Source organism: Silene latifolia, chromosome 5, assembly GCF_048544455.1.
Source record: "Silene latifolia isolate original U9 population chromosome 5, ASM4854445v1, whole genome shotgun sequence".
Lineage (NCBI taxonomy): Eukaryota > Viridiplantae > Streptophyta > Magnoliopsida > Caryophyllales > Caryophyllaceae > Silene > Silene latifolia.
The window spans coordinates 1,166,843-1,188,481 of NC_133530.1; the positions used below are offsets into that span (position 1 = coordinate 1,166,843).

The 21,639-nt window shown below is 38.3% G+C and overlaps 2 protein-coding genes across 4 annotated transcripts; both read right to left on the reverse strand.

Moving 5' to 3' along the window:
* Positions 1 to 62: 62 nt before the first annotated feature.
* LOC141656298 (E3 ubiquitin-protein ligase CCNB1IP1 homolog) lies at positions 63 to 4,845 on the reverse strand. 2 transcript variants are annotated; one of them, XM_074463136.1, is made up of 12 exons: positions 4,716 to 4,845; positions 4,478 to 4,555; positions 4,298 to 4,369; positions 4,093 to 4,159; positions 2,525 to 2,625; positions 2,301 to 2,373; positions 2,158 to 2,203; positions 2,031 to 2,061; positions 1,580 to 1,839; positions 1,296 to 1,455; positions 650 to 920; positions 63 to 501 (listed from the first exon to the last, which is right to left on the reverse strand). In XM_074463136.1, the coding sequence occupies exons 5-12, from the start codon at positions 2,592 to 2,594 to the stop codon at positions 495 to 497; spliced, it is 918 nt and encodes a 305-aa protein (XP_074319237.1). In that variant the 5' UTR covers positions 2,595 to 2,625; positions 4,093 to 4,159; positions 4,298 to 4,369; positions 4,478 to 4,555; positions 4,716 to 4,845; the 3' UTR covers positions 63 to 494. The 2 variants fall into 2 exon arrangements, with proteins under 2 accessions (XP_074319237.1, XP_074319238.1); XM_074463137.1 differs by lacking the exon at positions 63 to 501 and having other exon boundaries at positions 646 to 920.
* Positions 4,846 to 5,730: 885 nt separating this feature from the next.
* LOC141656299 (putative alpha,alpha-trehalose-phosphate synthase [UDP-forming] 7) lies at positions 5,731 to 12,245 on the reverse strand. 2 transcript variants are annotated; one of them, XM_074463139.1, is made up of 5 exons: positions 12,044 to 12,213; positions 7,761 to 9,969; positions 7,391 to 7,664; positions 6,469 to 6,816; positions 5,731 to 6,142 (listed from the first exon to the last, which is right to left on the reverse strand). In XM_074463139.1, the coding sequence occupies exons 2-4, from the start codon at positions 9,740 to 9,742 to the stop codon at positions 6,490 to 6,492; spliced, it is 2,583 nt and encodes an 860-aa protein (XP_074319240.1). In that variant the 5' UTR covers positions 9,743 to 9,969; positions 12,044 to 12,213; the 3' UTR covers positions 5,731 to 6,142; positions 6,469 to 6,489. The 2 variants fall into 2 exon arrangements, with proteins under 2 accessions (XP_074319240.1, XP_074319239.1); XM_074463138.1 differs by having other exon boundaries at positions 5,731 to 6,816; positions 12,044 to 12,245.
* Between the last annotated feature and the right edge of the window lie 9,394 nt (positions 12,246 to 21,639).

Sequence of the window (21,639 nt, forward strand, 5' to 3'; positions counted from 1 at the left end):
TCCACATTTTATGTAGTACCCTACGAATTAGAACGTGACGTAAATTAACAAACTGAAGCAAATTGATCGAAAACGGTATCATGACGCCTTCTTTAAAAAACAACAGAAAAAAAGAGTTACACTGAGAATTGTAAGGAAACCAACGCCGTGTCTGCAGAGACTTTTGAAACCGAAACCTTAATCTGGGTATATACTCACAATTTAGGTACATTTGGAACACCGTAAGGCGGAACGGTTTATTTTCACAAAACACAGTGATTTTAAGTTCCTTAGAAAATGGAACTAAACTTGCTTCAGACTACTAAATTCAGTGAGCCATAACAAATGATCAAGCTCAATTGCAGCACAATTTGTATATGCAAGTTTCGTTGCCAGAGGTGGCGCCATTGTTTGCAGCTACCAAAAGAACGAGCGAGATGAATCAAGCTTCCTATATGCATCTTAAAGACTTTACTCAGCATGCTTTGCACACAGTAGGACACTGAGCTTCTACACTACAACCTGAAAACCACAGTAAATTAAGTTAATCATAGTAGAGATGAATCGGAGATTGTATTATATAAGAGTATATATACGACTGCAGATATCAGTATCACCGCAATTTGCTAACTTGGATTCAAAATCCGTCAACATCAGAAGGCATACTTACGTGAACAGATGAGCGCGGTTGTTACGTGATAACTGAGGACGCTTTATAGGAGAAAGAACCAGATTCCTTAGTGCCATGGAAGCATTATTGCCTCCTGCTCCAAAGGTAGACTGAGTGCCAGATCTTCTGTTTCCAGTATCAACAGGGATTGGGGCCCGCCTTGGCGAACTAGCTGACACCTCAAAGGCTCCACCGGAGTTGTTACTAGTCTGCCGAGCTGGCCAGATATCGCCTCGTGGCCCTGGAGTTTCAGGAGTGAAATATAACCGATCTGCAACAAGTAAGTCCACTGATTTTCCTTGGTGATGCAATATACACTAACATCATTACCCTAGTGCCACAAGAGGTCTCGCAATTGGTGGGGTTTAGGGTTGCACGTACGTAATCTTACCTCTGTATTACTAAGTACTAACACAAACTGTTTCTATTTGAAAAGAAGTGCAGCACCAATGAACCATGCTGGGATAAAATTACTACTCTTCTAGTTTTATTACGAAATATGTTCCACTTTGGTTATGGTAAAATTTTACTCTTTCAATGTACCAACTGCCAAACATATTAAGATGTACCGAGTTTCAATCAAAATGAGTTCAGGATAAAAGTAAGCACAAGTTTTGGCATACTTGAAACATAGGAATGATATTACCTTTCCTCATTGTATCTTGGTTATCCATTAAGTTGGTGGGATTAGAGAACATATCAGGCTCAGGTCTGGAATAGAAACTGTTTGCCGGTTGTATGGCTGAACGCTTCACTGATTCAAACTCGCTTCTCAGCTGATCATACATTTCATCAAGTTTTCTCTTCTGTCTGTTACCAGCAAGCAATATATAAAAGCTTATAAAAAGCAGTATAGAGAATGAAAAGATAAAATATCGAATTCATTCTTAGGCCTGAAGGTGATGAAGGCATGAGGGCATTGTAAGATACTTTCCTTGATTTCTCGGCAAACTTCTCTTGAAGCTCTTGCTTATCTTTGGCCAGGTTCTCCATCTCTTGTTCCATCATCTGACACCTTTTGGCCATTTTTTGATAAGCAGTGTGCATCTGCTCTAGTTTCTCACTGAACTTTTCCTGCAGAGCCTCACATTTCTGTCGGCACTGACCCATAAGCCTGTTCATCTTGCATTGCATCTCAAGTTCCTTTTGCCCTATGTAGAACATCACGCTTCTGTACGCACTCTTCATCACTGGAACAGCTAAGGATAGACAAAGCATGCAACCAAAACTAGCGTACACAAAATTTAATAGTTGCAACAAGAAATCATAATCCTGAAAACTCCACCAAAAATTTAGCTTCTTTATATTACAGTACGTGAAAGGATCGGATTTTGCTCCATAAACAAGTTAATGATAAAATGGTGCAAGAAAACAAGGATACAAATTTGGGGTGAAACCCCTGTCATTGACATCTGCAAGTACAAAAGCTAGTATCGGTACAACTTCCACTCACATAATCACGAGGAAAATCATCAACAAAATTTGTATGTAATGATCAGCCAACTTACATTCACCCATTCGTCATTTGGATTAATTTCAACTGGTTTCATATGACTACAAGAAAAATGAAGGAGATGCATTTGTAAGTCAGAGAGATATCACAACAAAAACATATTCTAAATAAAGTACTGCCACTACAAGCTTATGTTACCTCTTAGATAGAACCTGATCACAGATGGGACACGCTCCATCACTGCCAAGTATCTTGCTTGCATCAGCAGTGCCTTTACGCTTGTTAAGGGAAACTTATGCTACTTATCAGAATGCAGGAGAAGGTGTAAAAACATGAAGAGAAAATGGAGGATTCAGAACTCAGGAGAATATAAGAATACAAAAGAATGCAAAACTTCAGAATTGATGCAATCATCAGGATACACAATAGGTGGCCACAGGTTGTTGTAATCGCCTGGCCTTCCAATTCCCTCCAGCATGCATTGCACCTCATTTTGATCTTCAGTAAAAGTTAATCAATTTGACTGCACATAGTTGAGACCCAGTAAGCATGTAACATTAAATAAACTGATGCCTAATGGCGTAGCTATGAGCTTAATTCGTTACTAATGCAGCATATTCAGATACCGAGTAGTAAACAATGCTGGGAAATATGAAGGGTTATAGGCCTAAAGGTGACAAGGCTGAGCCAATTTGAAATATGTAATGTCTACAGGCATCATAGGGGTTACCAGGGGAGAAGGGAAGGGAAGAGAAAGGTAGTTGGGATATATCAAAATGTGATGAAGACTACACCTCCCTTAGGTCTTTCTCTTCACCACAGACGTTTCTCCCTGGCGACATGACGCACAAGCTATGTTGCTCAAATAAACTTGACATCAGACGTGTAAAACCATAAAAATATCCAAGTATCGGTCTTGCCATGACTCAAAATTTGAGACAGTGGGATTATGTACTAAAACATGGATACAGATACAAGAAAAGTTTTGTGACAAATAATTTTCAGTATCAAATGTAAAGTGAAATACAGACATAATTCAGAGTTTGAAATCACCCAAATTTGTATAGAGACTTCTTCTTCCTCTACTTTTATCATGCAAGTCTCCTAATCTGTCTTCTTGAAAAAAGTTGGACTGTTACACGATGGCACAAATTCCATAATATATTTCAGTCTCGTATCAGACCGACCCCAGAGTGTTGCCTTAGAAGTGAAGAACTGAAATAACATAACACTCAAATCTCAAGTACAACTTATCCACTGTGAGTGTAATTGTTTAATGAGCATGACACAAGATATTCGAATTAAAATCCATGCTGGACTACCCTTAGTAGTACACACCACAGTTTGCAACAGCAGCAAAGACAAATAGCACAAGAAAACAACATCTCAGCATTGGAAAAAAAAAAACAGTCAACATAATCACTCTCCTACTCGAAACAGCACAGCCTATGATTTCCTAGTTTTTTTTAATTCAGTTGTACACTTGTACCATCTTAACATTGAAAAGCATAACTGAGACTAAAGATACTTTTAACATAAAAACTCATCTTTCTATCTAATTAGAAGCCTCTTTACCGGAATGAAATAAAAACAAAAAATAAATCGCCATTTTTACTGATGACCTGCAGTAGTAACATGACCTAAGCCAATCTAAACACAAGGTGATACACAGTTGTCAAAAGAAGCAGCATCAGTCAAATGTGTCGCCCTAAACGAAACCCTCAAGAAACTTCATACACAATATGCAAACATTTAGAACTTACAGAAAGTCACGAAAGCTGAACATAATCAAATCATACACAAAACACTCAAATTGTATCATTAAAACATCAAACAAAGGTCCCTTACATAAGAAATATCGCCAAAAATGGTAAGAAACTTCCAGAAAATCAAATCATCCGCAAGTAACTAATTCCATCACAAAATGACCAATCAAATGAAGTAACGAACAAAATAAAGCGAAAATGGATAAATGTCGAACTAGGTATACCTGAATTAGCCGTAATTTTGAGGACATTGACGAATTCGAAAAATCACGGTCATGTGCTGAAATCAAACTGAAATTCAACGAATTCAAAGGCGTTAGCAAGATCGTCACATGATAAATTGAACAAAATCAACGAAAATTATGAAACTTAACGCAATCAAAAACACACATCAGTAAAACTGTGAAATTGAGCTACTAATTCACTTACTGAATTCAAACTTTAGTACGATGATGATGAAATTAACGAGGATTTGGCAAATTTCAGCTACGAAACATCAATCTGCTAATTTTAACGGAAATTATGCACTTTAATCGAAAATAACAAAATTGAACGCAATCAAAAACACACATCAGTAAAACTGTGAAATTGAGCTACTAATTTACTTACTGAATTCAAATTCTAGTACGACGATGATGAAATTAAAGAGAATTTATCAAATTCAGCTATGAATCATCAACCTGCGAACTATTAACGGAAATTACGCATCAGAAATTGAGCGGGAAAAGTGCGATAAAATTGAGCGGAATGGACGAGTAATTATTCAAAAAAACAGTGAAGAAAATCGAAGCATAGGAATTCGATATAATTGCGAATCGAAGAAGAGAGTGAACGAAGAGATTTTTACCTGAAGATCAATAACAATCAGCAACGGATTATAGAAACTATGTGAATATTATGAAGAAGAAGAAGAAGAAGAAGAAGAAAGAGAAATGAATAAATGATGATTTTGTAGCGCGCGTTATATTTCCTTTTTTTTTTTTTTTCTTTTTTTCTTTTGAGGTTTGGTATGTACGGAGTAGTTATCCACTCTTTGTAATAACACAAAATCTTATTGAAGACGGCGATATCCGTTACAAGCTTGTGACGGATACCGTTTTTTCTCATAAAATATCCATTGAGAAATAAGTGGGAAGCATATGGGGGTGCCCCACCTTGTCCCCTCTCCCTTTTTGTGAGAGATCTTCACAAGCAAGACGCTTTGTTGTAATAATGTTCTCACTTTTGTTTTCTGATCCGTATTACAAATTTACAATAGGTTTATATTCCCGATTTTTTGTTCGCTTATTAATGGTAAGATAGTTTTGTGCCACATACTTTAAAAAAAAGGAAAAAACCTCAAGTTAATCGTATGATGATATAGGATTTCCGTATTTCATCATTACAGATGAGGGAGGTGGATTTCTGAGTTTCCGTATTTCATCGTTACAGATGAGGGAGGTAAGACTGTAAGACACCAGATTTCGATTCAAAAAATTTAGATACAAATGTTCAAGATTTGTCAGACTTTATTATCTCTATTATTCTTTTTTTTTTTTCAGTAGGTAGATTGTAAGTTAAATAGTCACTAGCTATGATACAATTAATTACTAGCTATGATACGATTAATTACTACACCGTATGAATTAAGTTTTGGCGCCTTTAGTTTCATCGGCCATGGTATTCATGACACTCAAGTTGAGTGTTGTGTGAAATTCAACTTATGTCAAGTTTTCAATTTGACCAATAATGTTTCCATGAAGCTTTTGAAATGGACAATTGAGCATCTGTGTTATGATGGTCTAATTGCATAGAGTTCATCAAAGAAAAATCTTGAACCAAGTCAAGGTCGAATCACCTTATACGACATTCTTCCACACGGATTTCATCAAAGAATTAATCAATCAATATTGAAATATTATTTGCCAAAGTCTACAAGTAAAAATTGATGATTCAACAATACAAAACCTAAAGAAAAAGAAAAAGAAAAACTTATTTCAGAAAACAAATGAAGGCTTCCCCAGGTCATCTATACCAACATATTTCCACAAGACATTGTCAATCACTTATTCTGTCCATCAATCAACAGGCAATCAGGCAGTAAGTCGAAAAAGCTCCAAATACCGACTTCCAATCATTCAAACAGAGTCTAAATGGCGGACGCTTGTTGCTTCCTATGTACAATTGTCGTACCAAAATCTTATTTATCGATACATATCGCACCAGTTCCAAATCAAGCGCGATTAAAATCCATTCTCCCTTAATGCAGTCCAGAAATAAATTCTCAAATGTATCCTACATTGCATCCAAGGGCGTGTTCATGTTAACTGCATAGGCCGTGGACACCCTAAAACAATTTTTATGGTGCATTTTGTTCAATCTTGGTGTGAAATAAAGAGTTTAAAATCTGAGTATGTTTTTTATGAAAAAAAAATGACTTGGAATATTTTCAACATGACCCCATCGACAATTTTTTCTCGATTTGCCATTGATTGCATCCATGGTCGGTCAACCTCACTTCTTTACCTTCAGGTGTCTCCACAAACCCATGGCTTAAAGTACAGGACCATATGAACCAGGAGTTTGTAGTAACTTAAGACGAAGAACGAGGTCTAATTTACCTGGTCTGAAAACTGCGGTTATCAAGGCGGGCTTCCAGACCCAATGTCAATGGATGAGATGTCAATGGAGGGAGACGGGTCTGAAACCTCGGCAAGAGCATCAAGCATGGTCATGACTTCGGTTGTGTCATCTAAATAATATTTTGCTTTACTTGGTTTTTGTCCAACTGTACAAGCAAAGACAGAAGTATTTGCTGATAGGATGCCAGAGTTAACAGCACCCCCAATGAACTCAAACATGTCTTCATCAGATCTGTCATCGCCAACACATAGTACAAAATCGGCCTGTTTTCCAATCATTTCCATTCTGTTAAAGATCTTCTCAGCTACTAAACCTTTACTCACTCCCTGAATCATACATAAGATAGAATCAGGATTTTATATTTATATGGTAAAGCCAGAATTCAGGTAGGTAAATTACAAAAACACAAATTCTAATATCAGGATTAGTCAAGGTAAATGGGTGTAATTTAATATTGTAGTTAAATGGGTTGGACTCACATACCATATAGTCATATACTGTATTACATGTGACCCTTCTTCAAGAGAAATGACTGTTTCATGTTAACAGACTTTTGACATTAAATTACACCTATTTCTTGCATCAGGAGTTATGCACCAGAAGGCAATGCAATCAATACCATTACATACATGAAAAATCGGTTACCAAAGAAGTCCAGTACAGTTTCGAGAACTTGTAATCCAACATTTTTACCGGCAGCCTTTCCTAGCCAGCATAAAGCATACTAAGAGTCCTTGGCACAAATTATTACGTAAAATCCACATAAAATAGGATGTCACTGAAATCAGTAAAGTAGTTGCCAAATAGCTAAATGATCACATTAATGCCTATAATTTAGTCATGTGCGTGATATGAACAGAGGCACTATAAAATTCTAGATGGGAAGTAAACAGCACAAACCTGAGGCTTCACTTCAACAATATATTGGCCACTTTTTACGGAAACGGGCTCATTGGCTAACACACTTTCTAAATGATCAAGCATCTCCTTTGCTTGGCATGAACCAAAACCTGGGTCTGCATCTCTATGATGCCAAACCAAGGCACTCTCTTTCGTTTCAATGTAAGAACCATCTGTTGCTTCAGTATATAGTTTCATTACAGGTTCAGCTATCTGTACCCATCCAAAATCACAATTTTGGCCACAAATTTCCCAGTGACTCTCAGCCGACCATCTGACCAGATATCAAATTACATATGTAAGTAGAAGATCACATGCAATAGAGAATTGACGAAATGTAACTAAGCAACTATACAAGTATAGAAAATACCTCATGAAGTATCCATGTTCAGCAGCAATGCCGACCTTCGAGCAAGGTGAAAACCATTTACCTAAGCTATCTCTTCCTCTTCCACTAACAACAAAAACAGTATTCTTCGGGTCCCCAGAAAGTAAGTTGACAATCCTCATCACCTCTTGACTGGGTTGCTTATTTATGGATGTCTGAGGCATCATAGTTCCGTCATAATCTAACAGTATGGCCCTACTTTTAGCTCTGCAGAATGCAGAGACAATGGCATCGATGGTCAACTTTCTGAAATTAGGATCTAGAGCTACTACCCTAAAACCAAAACCCAAACCAATCCCCCAGCAACGCCGTTTAAAGTGGTCTCTGCAACTCCTCTCTAAATCATGGAAAAAGCTTCTTGCCCAGAAAGCCACGTCATGAGAGCTGACATATTTATAATGTTTGTCGTGACGCAAATGCTTCTCAGCATCATTCATGGATATAGCCTCATTCATCGCTTCTGCTGTCGCTTCCACGTTCCATGGGTTTATACGAATAGCACCACTTAAAGAAGGAGAACACCCTATAAATTCTGATACAACCAACATGCTCTTTTTTGGTTTAACAGACGATGAAGCGGATTCGGATTCAGAAGCCCCTTGCCTGCAGACAACATATTCATATGGAATGAGGTTCATTCCATCTCTGACAGCAGTTACAACTACACATTCGGCCGCGGTGTAGTAAGCAACTCTTTCACTCAAAGATACTGGCCTGTCGATGAAAATTATTGGTTCGTAACCAGGACCCCCAAATGTTTCATTGATTCTCTTACAGCTAGCCTGAATTTCACCTTGAATCTCTTCAAGATCTTTACCTTTTCCTCTAGCAGGGTTTGCAATTTGCACCAAAACTGCTTTTCCACGCCACTTGGGATGCAGCTTGAGCATCTGCTCCATTGCCAAAAGTTTCAGATTGACACCTTTAAAAATGTCCATATCATCCACCCCAAGCAGCACAGTCTTTCCTTCAAACTGCTGTTTAAGCTCCTGCACCCTCCATTCTTTATCGGCAAGCCTCAAAACAGACTCAATTTGCCCCATGTGAATCCCCACAGGCATAATCTTTATCCCAACGGTCCTTCCGTAATATTCTAACCCGATATATCCCCTCTTGGATTTATACTCCAAGCCTAACATCCGACTACAACAAGAAAGGAAGTGACGAGCATAATCAAAGGTATGAAATCCAATAAGATCTGCATTTAACAATGCCTTGAGTATCTCTTCCCTCACAGGCAAAGTCCTGTAGATCTCTGAAGAAGGAAATGGACTATGGAGGAAAAATCCCATTCTCAATTTAATGAAACGTCGTCTCAAGAATGTTGGCAACACCATCAAATGGTAATCATGAATCCAGACAAAATCATCCTCAGGATTAATCACCTCAATCACCCTTTGAGAGAATATCTTATTGGCAGCAACATAGGCTTCCCATAGGGAGCGGTCAAAGCGAATACCATGGCTTGCTGAAAAGGGTAACATGTAATGAAAAAGAGGCCATAGATGATGCTTGCAAAAGCCCTGATAGTATTTCTCATGGAGATTAGGGGGTAGGAAAGCGGGGACACATTTGAACTTCTCCAGCAAGATCTGTGAGACGTCATCTTGTTCATCCAGATCCACTTCCACCCTCAACGACCCTACATAGAGCACCTCCATGTCTTCAGGCAAACCATGTTTGACGTGCAAGAGTAACGAATCCTCATCCCAACTAAAACTCCACCCCTGATTATCAGGCCTTCTCTTCGATTTAATGGGAAGATGATTAAAAACCATGATTATACGATCTTGTACAATTGATGAGGGAACATCAGAGGAAATGCTATTAGCTTGATCATCATCAAGCTCAGATATCACACCCGCAACAGTCATCACCCTTGGGAGCCGTTTTTTCTCTCGCCCCATTACTGGGAAATTACCAGACGCTAAATCTAATAGGTTGGTATATGATCTGGACATCATCTTGATAATATCCTTTTTATTCCCCACCTACCAACTTTTTTTTGTTCTCTTATAAATTGCCTACTACAAATTTTGTAGAAGTACTACTATTCTTTGATAGAGCTACTCGGGAAAATAATTATTTTCAACACTGCGTAATCCTAAAATAGAATAATTCTTCAACACAAATTTTTGATTGACCTGTGGCCAAATTCATAAACAGTATGTCTTCAAACACGCAAAATTTCCTACAAAGGTTGAGAGGAGAACAAGATTTCAGTCTTCAAATCAAAGAGAGAACATTTATACAAATAAAGAAACCAACAAAGGGTTGAGAGAAATCGGTGACATACAACAAAACAAACACTGTGTAACCCTAAAATAAAATAAGGTGCTACCTACTCCACAGCCTCACATAATCCTCAAACATTTTTCCTGACTAATATTAATCTTGGTAACTAAATCGAAGCAGTTGCAATTTCAAGTTCATCTGCCAGTTACAATTGCAGCCAATGCTGTTGGTGAAAACCCTAGCAAGAACCGTGTAAAGCCCCGAGAACAACAGCTCAATGACCCATTCACTTCTACGATCACTACAAAACTATTGGCCCACTAATATATGATAATAAGTGAATTCATCATGCATTTTATGATTATAAAAGTACTTCGTCCATCCAATTAATGTTCCTAACGGCGAATGAATGACATCACACCATGTGAATTTTAAAGACAAGGATAATGATTAGATTTCACCACTAAATCCTAGACATGAAAGCTCTGGTCAAATGAAACAATATAAATAGGATGGGGCAGTACAAACCAATAGCCATTCAAGCAAATATGCACGAAAGAAAGTTAAAGCAGTCTCAATATTAACTGGCTGAAACAGGACTGATGAAACAATTACAACACCAACCCCCTATGAGAATCCAACCAACCCTAATCATATAATAGTTAGTCATATGTAAGACGGTTTTACACTAATAGAGTGTAAAATGGGTCCCGCCAACATAGAACATGGCCCATATGACTTGAAGGATCTGTTTTGCAACACACTTGTGTAAGGCTGTCTTACACAATTATTTGTGATCACATACCGCCCTCCAAATTAGTTGTCTTAAGTTCATTTAGCTCAGAAAAATCAACAAAATTAACCAATATCAGAAGCTAACCCTCGCATTCAAAGGCTCTAAGTACCTCTTTAGCTCAGACAGATGAATTAATTCTACAACAAAACAAACCAATATGAAAAGCTAACACTCACATTCAAAGGCTTGAGGTACCTCATTTAGCTCAGAAGCCTTGATTTCACCGTATTAATTCACAAAATGACAAAACTAACCAATATCAGCTGCTAACACTCGCATTCAAAGGCTTGAAACACCTCATTTGGCTAAAAAAAATCGCCCTAATTTCACCGAATTTTATTTAACAACAAAACTAACCAAATTCAACTCCTAACCAAAAATCGCCTTGATTTCACCGTATTAATTCACAAAATGACAAAACTAACCAATATCAGCTGCTAACACCCACATTCAAAGGCTCTAAATACCTCATTTAGCTTATAAAAATCGCCTTGATTTCACCATATTAATTCACAAAACTAGCCAATATCAGCTGCTAACACTCGCATTCAAAGGCTCAAAGCACCAAGCACCACATTTGGCTACAAAATAACAAGAACACCCTAATTTCACCGAATTCATTCTACAACAAAACTAACCAATATTGGCAGCTAACACTCAGCATTCAAACTTCAAAGGCTAAAAGTACCTTATATAGCTCAGGAAATTCAGGCTAATTTCACCAAAGTCATTTTACAACAAAACTAATTTCACCGAAATCATTGTACAACAAAACTAACCAATATCGGCAGCTAACACTCAGCATTCAAGCTTCAAAGGCGCAAAGTACCTCATTTAGCTCAAAAAATTCGCACTAATTTCCCCGAAGCCATTTTACAACAAAGCTGATCAAAATCAACAGCTAGCATTCTCATCCAAAGGCTCAAACTACTCCATTTACCTCAATAAATCAATGTATCTTCGCTAAATTCATTCCCGAAACAAACCTAATCAACCTAAAGCATTCAAACATGATCACCAATCCTTCATTTCTATCAATTACATCAATGTGTACAAATTTTTCTTCATCCTAATTCAAATATGCTAACTACATGATCTCATATAATAAGATTGCACGATCATAAGTCATAACAAAACAAATGAAATCAATCACATAATCCACAAAACGTTAAACAATTGATCACAAATCATGCAATGAATTTGAACAATCAAATGAAAAATAAACGATACTAACCTTGAATTAAGCTAAACACGAAGGAAACGGAACAAATGAATTAGAATCAAAAAATGGGGAAAAATTGAAGTAATTAATAGATCTAGGGTTCGCGTAAGCCGACGAACTTTCCTCTTCGTGGAGTAGTAGTCGTACTTATTTTTTATCGGCCAATATTACTCCTTTTTTTCAATTTCCCTGCTTTTTGGGGGGTCATTATTTTAAGAGTAAATTATCAAAAACTACCTTTTATATACAACTTTTTAAAATTTACTCCCTTTTAAAAATTTTTTTAAAAATTACTACCTTTAAACGCACTTTTTTTAAAACTTGCTACCAAACTTCTATTTTTGTGTTTTTGTGACGAAAATGCCCCTAATCTTTCTAATTGGGCAGAATTGGGTCATTTTGTTTGCTTCATATCTAGAGTTTTACATGGACAAAAATTATGTTCTTTATACGGATAGAATCTTGAAGAAGTCTACTTTCCAATGGCGTTGGAATCAATAAGTTTTACCGTGTGAATTTTGTCCAACAAGCCTTCAAAGACTGATACGATTTTATGACAGATTTGCGTCCTTCCACGAGAATTGCGATTCCCGACAAACTACAAATCACCCAGAAGTCTACCTTACCAATTCGGAAACTAGACTCAAAGGGCTACAACCATGTGAAAGGGCGTTTACATTAAATTAAAATAACACCATGGAAATGGCTCCTCAATATCGACACGAAACGGAAAACAGGAATTCCAAACCCGAATTGGGTCATTTTGTTTGCTTCATATCTGGAGTTTTACATAGACAAAAATTACGTTCTTTATGCGGATAGAATCTTGAAGAAGTCTACTTTACAATGGCATTGGAATCAATAAGTTTTACCGTGTGAATTTTGCCCAACAAACCTTCAAAGACTGATACGATTTTAAGACTGAAATTCCCTGTTTTTCCAGATTCGTGTCTGATATTGAGGAGCCATTTCCATGGTGTTATTTTGATTTAATGTAAACGCCCTTTCATATGGTTGTAGCCCTTTGAGTCTAGTTTCCGAATTGGTAAGGTAGACTTATGGGTGATTTGTAGTTTGTCGGGAATCGCAATTCTCGTGGAAGGACGCAAATCTGTCATAAAATCGTATCAGTCTTTGAAGGCTTGTTGGGCAAAATTCACACGGTAAACTTTATTGATTCCAACGCCATTGGAAAGTAGACTTCTTCAAGATTCTATCCGTATAAAGAACATAATTTTTGTCCATGTAAAACTCTAGATATGAAGCAAACAAAATGACCCAATTCTGCCCAATTAGAAAGATTAGGGGCATTTTCGTCACAAAAACACAAAAATAGAAGTTTGGTAGCAAGTTTTAAAAAAAGTGCGTTTAAAGGTAGTAATTTTTAAAAAAAAATTTAAAAGGGAGTAAATTTTAAAAAGTTGTATATAAAAGGTAGTTTTTGATATCTAAAATTAATTAAACACCCGTATTTTTTCTTAAAATAAGAGTAAATTATCAAAAACTACCTTTTATATACAACTTTTTAAAATTTACTCCCTTTTAAATTTTTTTTTAAAAATTACTACCTTTAAACGCACTTTTTTTAAAACTTGCTACCAAACTTCTATTTTTGTGTTTTTGTGACGAAAATGCCCCTAATCTTTCTAATTGGGCAGAATTGGGTCATTTTGTTTGCTTCATATCTAGAGTTTTACATGGACAAAAATTATGTTCTTTATACGGATAGAATCTTGAAGAAGTCTACTTTCCAATGGCGTTGGAATCAATAAAGTTTACCGTGTGAATTTTGCCCAACAAGCCTTCAAAGACTGATACGATTTTATGACAGATTTGCGTCCTTCCACGAGAATTGCGATTCCCGACAAACTACAAATCACCCATAAGTCTACCTTACCAATTCGGAAACTAGACTCAAAGGGCTACAACCATATGAAAGGGCGTTTACATTAAATCAAAATAACACCATGGAAATGGCTCCTCAATATCAGACACGAATCTGGAAAAACAGGGAATTTCAGTCTTAAAATCGTATCAGTCTTTGAAGGTTTGTTGGGCAAAATTCACACGGTAAAACTTATTGATTCCAATGCCATTGTAAAGTAGACTTCTTCAAGATTCTATCCGCATAAAGAACGTAATTTTTGTCTATGTAAAACTCCAGATATGAAGCAAACAAAATGACCAAATTCGGGTTTGGAATTCCCTGTTTTTCCAGATTCGTGTCTGATATTGAGGAGCCATTTCCATGGTGTTATTTTAATTTAATGTAAACGCCCTTTCACATGGTTGTAGCCCTTTGAGTCTAGTTTCCGAATTGGTAAGGTAGACTTCTGGGTGATTTGTAGTTTGTCGGGAATCGCAATTCTCGTGGAAGGACGCAAATCTGTCATAAAATCGTATCAGTCTTTGAAGGCTTGTTGGACAAAATTCACACGGTAAAACTTATTGATTCCAACGCCATTGGAAAGTAGACTTCTTCAAGATTCTATCCGTATAAAGAACATAATTTTTGTCCATGTAAAACTCTAGATATGAAGCAAACAAAATGACCCAATTCTGCCCAATTAGAAAGATTAGGGGCATTTTCGTCACAAAAACACAAAAATAGAAGTTTGGTAGCAAGTTTTAAAAAAAGTGCGTTTAAAGGTAGTAATTTTTAAAAAAAATTTTAAAAGGGAGTAAATTTTAAAAAGTTGTATATAAAAGGTAGTTTTTGATAATTTACTCTTAATTTTATTTTGTATGGTGTTCACCGTTAACAACAATGATTAATTAATTTATTGCGAATGCAATGTAGACCGTTGATTAGACATGGTACCCCTCATTTTAAGTTTCTACATATGATACCCCTATGTTTACTTTTTTCTTTCCCAAAATACCCTTTCCCAAATTTCCGTCATCACTCCGTTACTCTTTTTACTAATGACCCCATTTTTTTGTTATTTAATTCACTAATCCTATTTCACCCACTACCATACCCTCTATTATCAATTCATCATCATTCATATGCTCTCCATCATCGGAACCCACCATAGTTGCCATCATCCATGTTTCTCAATCAACGGAACCCACCGCCACTTCATAGGGCCGACGTACGGTCAACCCAGATGCGTCCCTGCTCTTATTGCTTCTTAAGGTCGGTGGCCGCACCTATTAACTTTGGTGTTGCGGTCTTTTGGTGGTTGAGGGTCACTGAGGGGAGAGGTTGCGATTGTGATGGTGGGGTGACGAGAGTTATGGTGGTTTAGTGAGGGGTAGAAGGGAAGGTGAAAGGAGAGGAGGTGATACAAGAGGGTAGCCGATCGGAGGGTTTTGGGGATTTTCGAGGTAGTGCGGATTCTGGTAATGGCGGGTTCAAGAGATGGTGGTTCTGTGGAGGCGGTGGTGGTAATGGTGGACTATGATTGAGAGGTGGTTTGAAAAAGTGATGGATGGTTAAGGAGGAGACAGAGGTGCGAGAAACACTTCGTTATCGTCGTCGTTGCCATGTCATTTTTCGTCGACGGCGTTGCCGGAGGTGTGAGGTAGGTGGCTTTCAATTAATAGATTTGAGTGCGGAAATTGATGGTGAGTTTAGTTTCTCCCTGACAGCGCCAATCCGTCATCGTTGAATAATGATAGCGGCGGCTGGTCTGGTGGTGGGTGAAAAAGTAGGCGTTTTGGGGTGATGGTGAAGAAGATGATGATAAATGATAATGGGTGGGTTGGGAATTTAGATATTAAAGTTAGTTTATGGTATAAAATTAGGATTAATGTTTAGATGATGGAGATTTAGTGTATTAAATAACAAAAAATGGGGTCATTAGACAAAGGAGTAACGGAGTGATGACGGAAGTTTGGTGAAGAGTATTTTGGGAAAGAAATAGGTAAACATAGGGGTACCATATGTAGAAACTTAAAATGAGGGGTACCATGTGTAATCTGCCAAAGTTCGAGGGTACCATGGGAAAAAACCGTATTTTTTATCGGCCAATATTACTCCTTTTTTTCAATTTCCCTGCTTTTTGGGGGGTCATTATTTTAAGAAAAAATACGGGTGTTTAATTAATTTTATTTTGTATGGTGTTCACCGTTAACAACAATGATTAATTAATTTATTGCGAATGCAATGTAGACCGTTGATTAGACATGGTACCCCTCATTTTAAGTTTCTACATATGATACCCCTATGTTTACTTTTTTCTTTCCCAAAATACCCTTTCCCAAATTTCCGTCATCACTCCGTTACTCTTTTTACTAATGACCCCATTTTTTTGTTATTTAATTCACTAATCCTATTTCACCCACTACCATACCCTCTATTATCAATTCATCATCATTCATATGCTCTCCATCATCGGAACCCACCATAGTTGCCATCATCCATGTTTCTCAATCAACGGAACCCACCGCCACTTCATAGGGCCGACGTACGGTCAACCCAGATGCGTCCCTGCTCTTATTGCTTCTTAAGGTCGGTGGCCGCACCTATTAACTTTGGTGTTGCGGTCTTTTGGTGGTTGAGGGTCACTGAGGGGAGAGGTTGCGATTGTGATGGTGGGGTGACGAGAGTTATGGTGGTTTAGTGAGGGGTAGAAGGGAAGGTGAAAGGAGAGGAGGTGATACAAGAGGGTAGCGGCTGATCGGAGGGTTTTGGGGATTTTCGAGGTAGTGCGGATTCTGGTAATGGCGGGTTCAAGAGATGGTGGTTCTGTGGAGGCGGTGGTGGTAATGGTGGACTATGATTGAGAGGTGGTTTGAAAAAGTGATGGATGGTTAAGGAGGAGACAGAGGTGCGAGAAACACTTCGTTATCGTCGTCGTTGCCATGTCATTTTTCGTCGACGGCGTTGCCGGAGGTGTGAGGTAGGTGGCTTTCAATTAATAGATTTGAGTGCGGAAATTGATGGTGAGTTTAGTTTCTCCCCGACGGCGCCAATCCGTCATCGTTGAATAATGATAGCGGCGGTTGTGCAGTGGTGGGTGAAAAAGTAGGCGTTTTGGGGTGATGGTGAAGAAGATGATGATAAATGATAATGGGTGGGTTGGGAATTTAGATATTAAAGTTAGTTTATGGTATAAAATTAGGATTAATGTTTAGATGATGGAGATTTAGTGTATTAAATAACAAAAAATGGGGTCATTAGACAAAGGAGTAACGGAGTGATGACGGAAGTTTGGTGAAGAGTATTTTGGGAAAGAAATAGGTAAACATAGGGGTACCATATGTAGAAACTTAAAATGAGGGGTACCATGTGTAATCTGCCAAAGTTCGAGGGTACCATGGGAAAAAACCGTATTTTTTATCGGCCAATATTACTCCTTTTTTCAATTTCCCGCTTTTTGGGGGTCATTATTTTAAGAAAAATACGGGTGTTTAATTAATTTTATTTTGTATGGTGTTCACCGTTAACAACAATGATTAATTAATTTATTGCGAATGCAATGTAGACCGTTGATTAGACATGGTACCCCTCATTTTAAGTTTCTACATATGATACCCCTATGTTTACTTTTTTCTTTCCCAAAATACCCTTTCCCAAATTTCCGTCATCACTCCGTTACTCTTTTTACTAATGACCCCATTTTTTTGTTATTTAATTCACTAATCCTATTTCACCCACTACCATACCCTCTATTATCAATTCATCATCATTCATATGCTCTCCATCATCGGAACCCACCATAGTTGCCATCATCCATGTTTCTCAATCAACGGAACCCACCGCCACTTCATAGGGCCGACGTACGGTCAACCCAGATGCGTCCCTGCTCTTATTGCTTCTTAAGGTCGGTGGCCGCACCTATTAACTTTGGTGTTGCGGTCTTTTGGTGGTTGAGGGTCACTGAGGGGAGAGGTTGCGATTGTGATGGTGGGGTGACGAGAGTTATGGTGGTTTAGTGAGGGGTAGAAGGGAAGGTGAAAGGAGAGGAGGTGATACAAGAGGGTAGCGGCTGATCGGAGGGTTTTGGGGATTTTCGAGGTAGTGCGGATTCTGGTAATGGCGGGTTCAAGAGATGGTGGTTACGTGGAGGCGGTGGTGGTAATGGTGGACTATGATTGAGAGGTGGTTTGAAAAAGTGATGGATGGTTAAGGAGGAGACAGAGGTGCGAGAAACACTTCGTTATCGTCGTCGTTGCCATGTCATTTTTCGTCGACGGCGTTGCCGGAGGTGTGAGGTAGGTGGCTTTCAATTAATAGATTTGAGTGCGGAAATTGATGGTGAGTTTAGTTTCTCCCTGACAGCGCCAATCCGTCATCGTTGAATAATGATAGCGGCTATTTGTGCAGTGGTGGGTGAAAAAGTAGGCGTTTTGGGGTGATGGTGAAGAAGATGATGATAAATGATAATGGGTGGGTTGGGAATTTAGATATTAAAGTTAGTTTATGGTATAAAATTAGGATTAATGTTTAGATGATGGAGATTTAGTGTATTAAATAACAAAAAATGGGGTCATTAGACAAAGGAGTAACGGAGTGATGACGGAAGTTTGGTGAAGAGTATTTTGGGAAAGAAATAGGTAAACATAGGGGTACCATATGTAGAAACTTAAAATGAGGGGTACCATGTGTAATCTGCCAAAGTTCGAGGGTACCATGGGAAAAAACCGTATTTTTTATCGGCCAATATTACTCCTTTTTTTCAATTTCCCTCGCTTTTTTTGGGGGTCATTATTTTAAGAAAAATACGGGTGTTTAATTAATTTTATTTTGTATGGTGTTCACCGTTAACAACAATGATTAATTAATTTATTGCGAATGCAATGTAGACCGTTGATTAGACATGGTACCCCTCATTTTAAGTTTCTACATATGATACCCCTATGTTTACTTTTTTCTTTCCCAAAATACCCTTTCCCAAATTTCCGTCATCACTCCGTTACTCTTTTTACTAATGACCCCATTTTTTTGTTATTTAATTCACTAATCCTATTTCACCCACTACCATACCCTCTATTATCAATTCATCATCATTCATATGCTCTCCATCATCGGAACCCACCATAGTTGCCATCATCCATGTTTCTCAATCAACGGAACCCACCGCCACTTCATAGGGCCGACGACGGTCAACCCGGATGCGTCCCTGCTCTTATTGCTTCTTAAGGTCGGTGGCCGCACCTATTAACTTTGGTGTTGCGGTCTTTTGGTGGTTGAGGGTCACTGAGGGGAGAGGTTGCGATTGTGATGGTGGGGTGACGAGAGTTATGGTGGTTTAGTGAGGGGTAGAAGGGAAGGTGAAAGGAGAGGAGGTGATACAAGAGGGTAGCGGCTGATCGGAGGGTTTTGGGGATTTTCGAGGTAGTGCGGATTCTGGTAATGGCGGGTTCAAGAGATGGTGGTTCTGTGGAGGCGGTGGTGGTAATGGTGGACTATGATTGAGAGGTGGTTTGAAAAAGTGATGGATGGTTAAGGAGGAGACAGAGGTGCGAGAAACACTTCGTTATCGTCGTCGTTGCCATGTCATTTTTCGTCGACGGCGTTGCCGGAGGTGTGAGGTAGGTGGCTTTCAATTAATAGATTTGAGTGCGGAAATTGATGGTGAGTTTAGTTTCTCCCTGACAGCGCCAATCCGTCATCGTTGAATAATGATAGCGGGGATGCAGTGGTGGGTGAAAAAGTAGGCGTTTTGGGGTGATGGTGAAGAAGATGATGATAAATGATAATGGGTGGGTTGGGAATTTAGATATTAAAGTTAGTTTATGGTATAAAATTAGGATTAATGTTTAGATGATGGAGATTTAGTGTATTAAATAACAAAAAATGGGGTCATTAGACAAAGGAGTAACGGAGTGATGACGGAAGTTTGGTGAAGAGTATTTTGGGAAAGAAATAGGTAAACATAGGGGTACCATATGTAGAAACTTAAAATGAGGGGTACCATGTGTAATCTGCCAAAGTTCGAGGGTACCATGGGAAAAAACCGTATTTTTTATCGGCCAATATTACTCCTTTTTTTCAATTTCCCTGCTTTTTGGGGGGTCATTATTTTAAGAAAAAATACGGGTGTTTAATTAATTTTATTTTGTATGGTGTTCACCGTTAACAACAATGATTAATTAATTTATTGCGAATGCAATGTAGACCGTTGATTAGACATGGTACCCCTCATTTTAAGTTTCTACATATGATACCCCTATGTTTACTTTTTTCTTTCCCAAAATACCCTTTCCCAAATTTCCGTCATCACTCCGTTACTCTTTTTACTAATGACCCCATTTTTTTGTTATTTAATTCACTAATCCTATTTCACCCACTACCATACCCTCTATTATCAATTCATCATCATTCATATGCTCTCCATCATCGGAACCCACCATAGTTGCCATCATCCATGTTTCTCAATCAACGGAACCCACCGCCACTTCATAGGGCCGACGTACGGTCAACCCAGATGCGTCCCTGCTCTTATTGCTTCTTAAGGTCGGTGGCCGCACCTATTAACTTTGGTGTTGCGGTCTTTTGGTGGTTGAGGGTCACCGAGGGAGAGGTTGCGATTGTGATGGTGGGGTGACGAGAGTTATGGTGGTTTAGTGAGGGGTAGAAGGGAAGGTGAAAGGAGAGGAGGTGATACAAGAGGGTAGCGGCTGATCGGAGGGTTTTGGGGATTTTCGAGGTAGTGCGGATTCTGGTAATGGCGGGTTCAAGAGATGGTGGTTCTGTGGAGGCGGTGGTGGTAATGGTGGACTATGATTGAGAGGTGGTTTGAAAAAGTGATGGATGGTTAAGGAGGAGACAGAGGTGCGAGAAACACTTCGTTATCGTCGTCGTTGCCATGTCATTTTTCGTCGACGGCGTTGCCGGAGGTGTGAGGTAGGTGGCTTTCAATTAATAGATTTGAGTGCGGAAATTGATGGTGAGTTTAGTTTTCTCCCGCGGGCGCCAATCCGTCATCGTTGAATAATGATAGCGGCGGCGTGTCCAGTGGTGGGTGAAAAAGTAGGCGTTTTGGGGTGATGGTGAAGAAGATGATGATAAATGATAATGGGTGGGTTGGGAATTTAGATATTAAAGTTAGTTTATGGTATAAAATTAGGATTAATGTTTAGATGATGGAGATTTAGTGTATTAAATAACAAAAAATGGGGTCATTAGACAAAGGAGTAACGGAGTGATGACGGAAGTTTGGTGAAGAGTATTTTGGGAAAGAAATAGGTAAACATAGGGGTACCATATGTAGAAACTTAAAATGAGGGGTACCATGTGTAATCTGCCAAAGTTCGAGGGTACCATGGGAAAAAACCGTATTTTTTATCGGCCAATATTACTCCTTTTTTCAATTTCCCGCTTTTTGGGGGTCATTATTTTAAGAAAAATACGGGTGTTTAATTAATTTTATTTTGTATGGTGTTCACCGTTAACAACAATGATTAATTAATTTATTGCGAATGCAATGTAGACCGTTGATTAGACATGGTACCCCTCATTTTAAGTTTCTACATATGATACCCCTATGTTTACTTTTTTCTTTCCCAAAATACCCTTTCCCAAATTTCCGTCATCACTCCGTTACTCTTTTTACTAATGACCCCATTTTTTTGTTATTTAATTCACTAATCCTATTTCACCCACTACCATACCCTCTATTATCAATTCATCATCATTCATATGCTCTCCATCATCG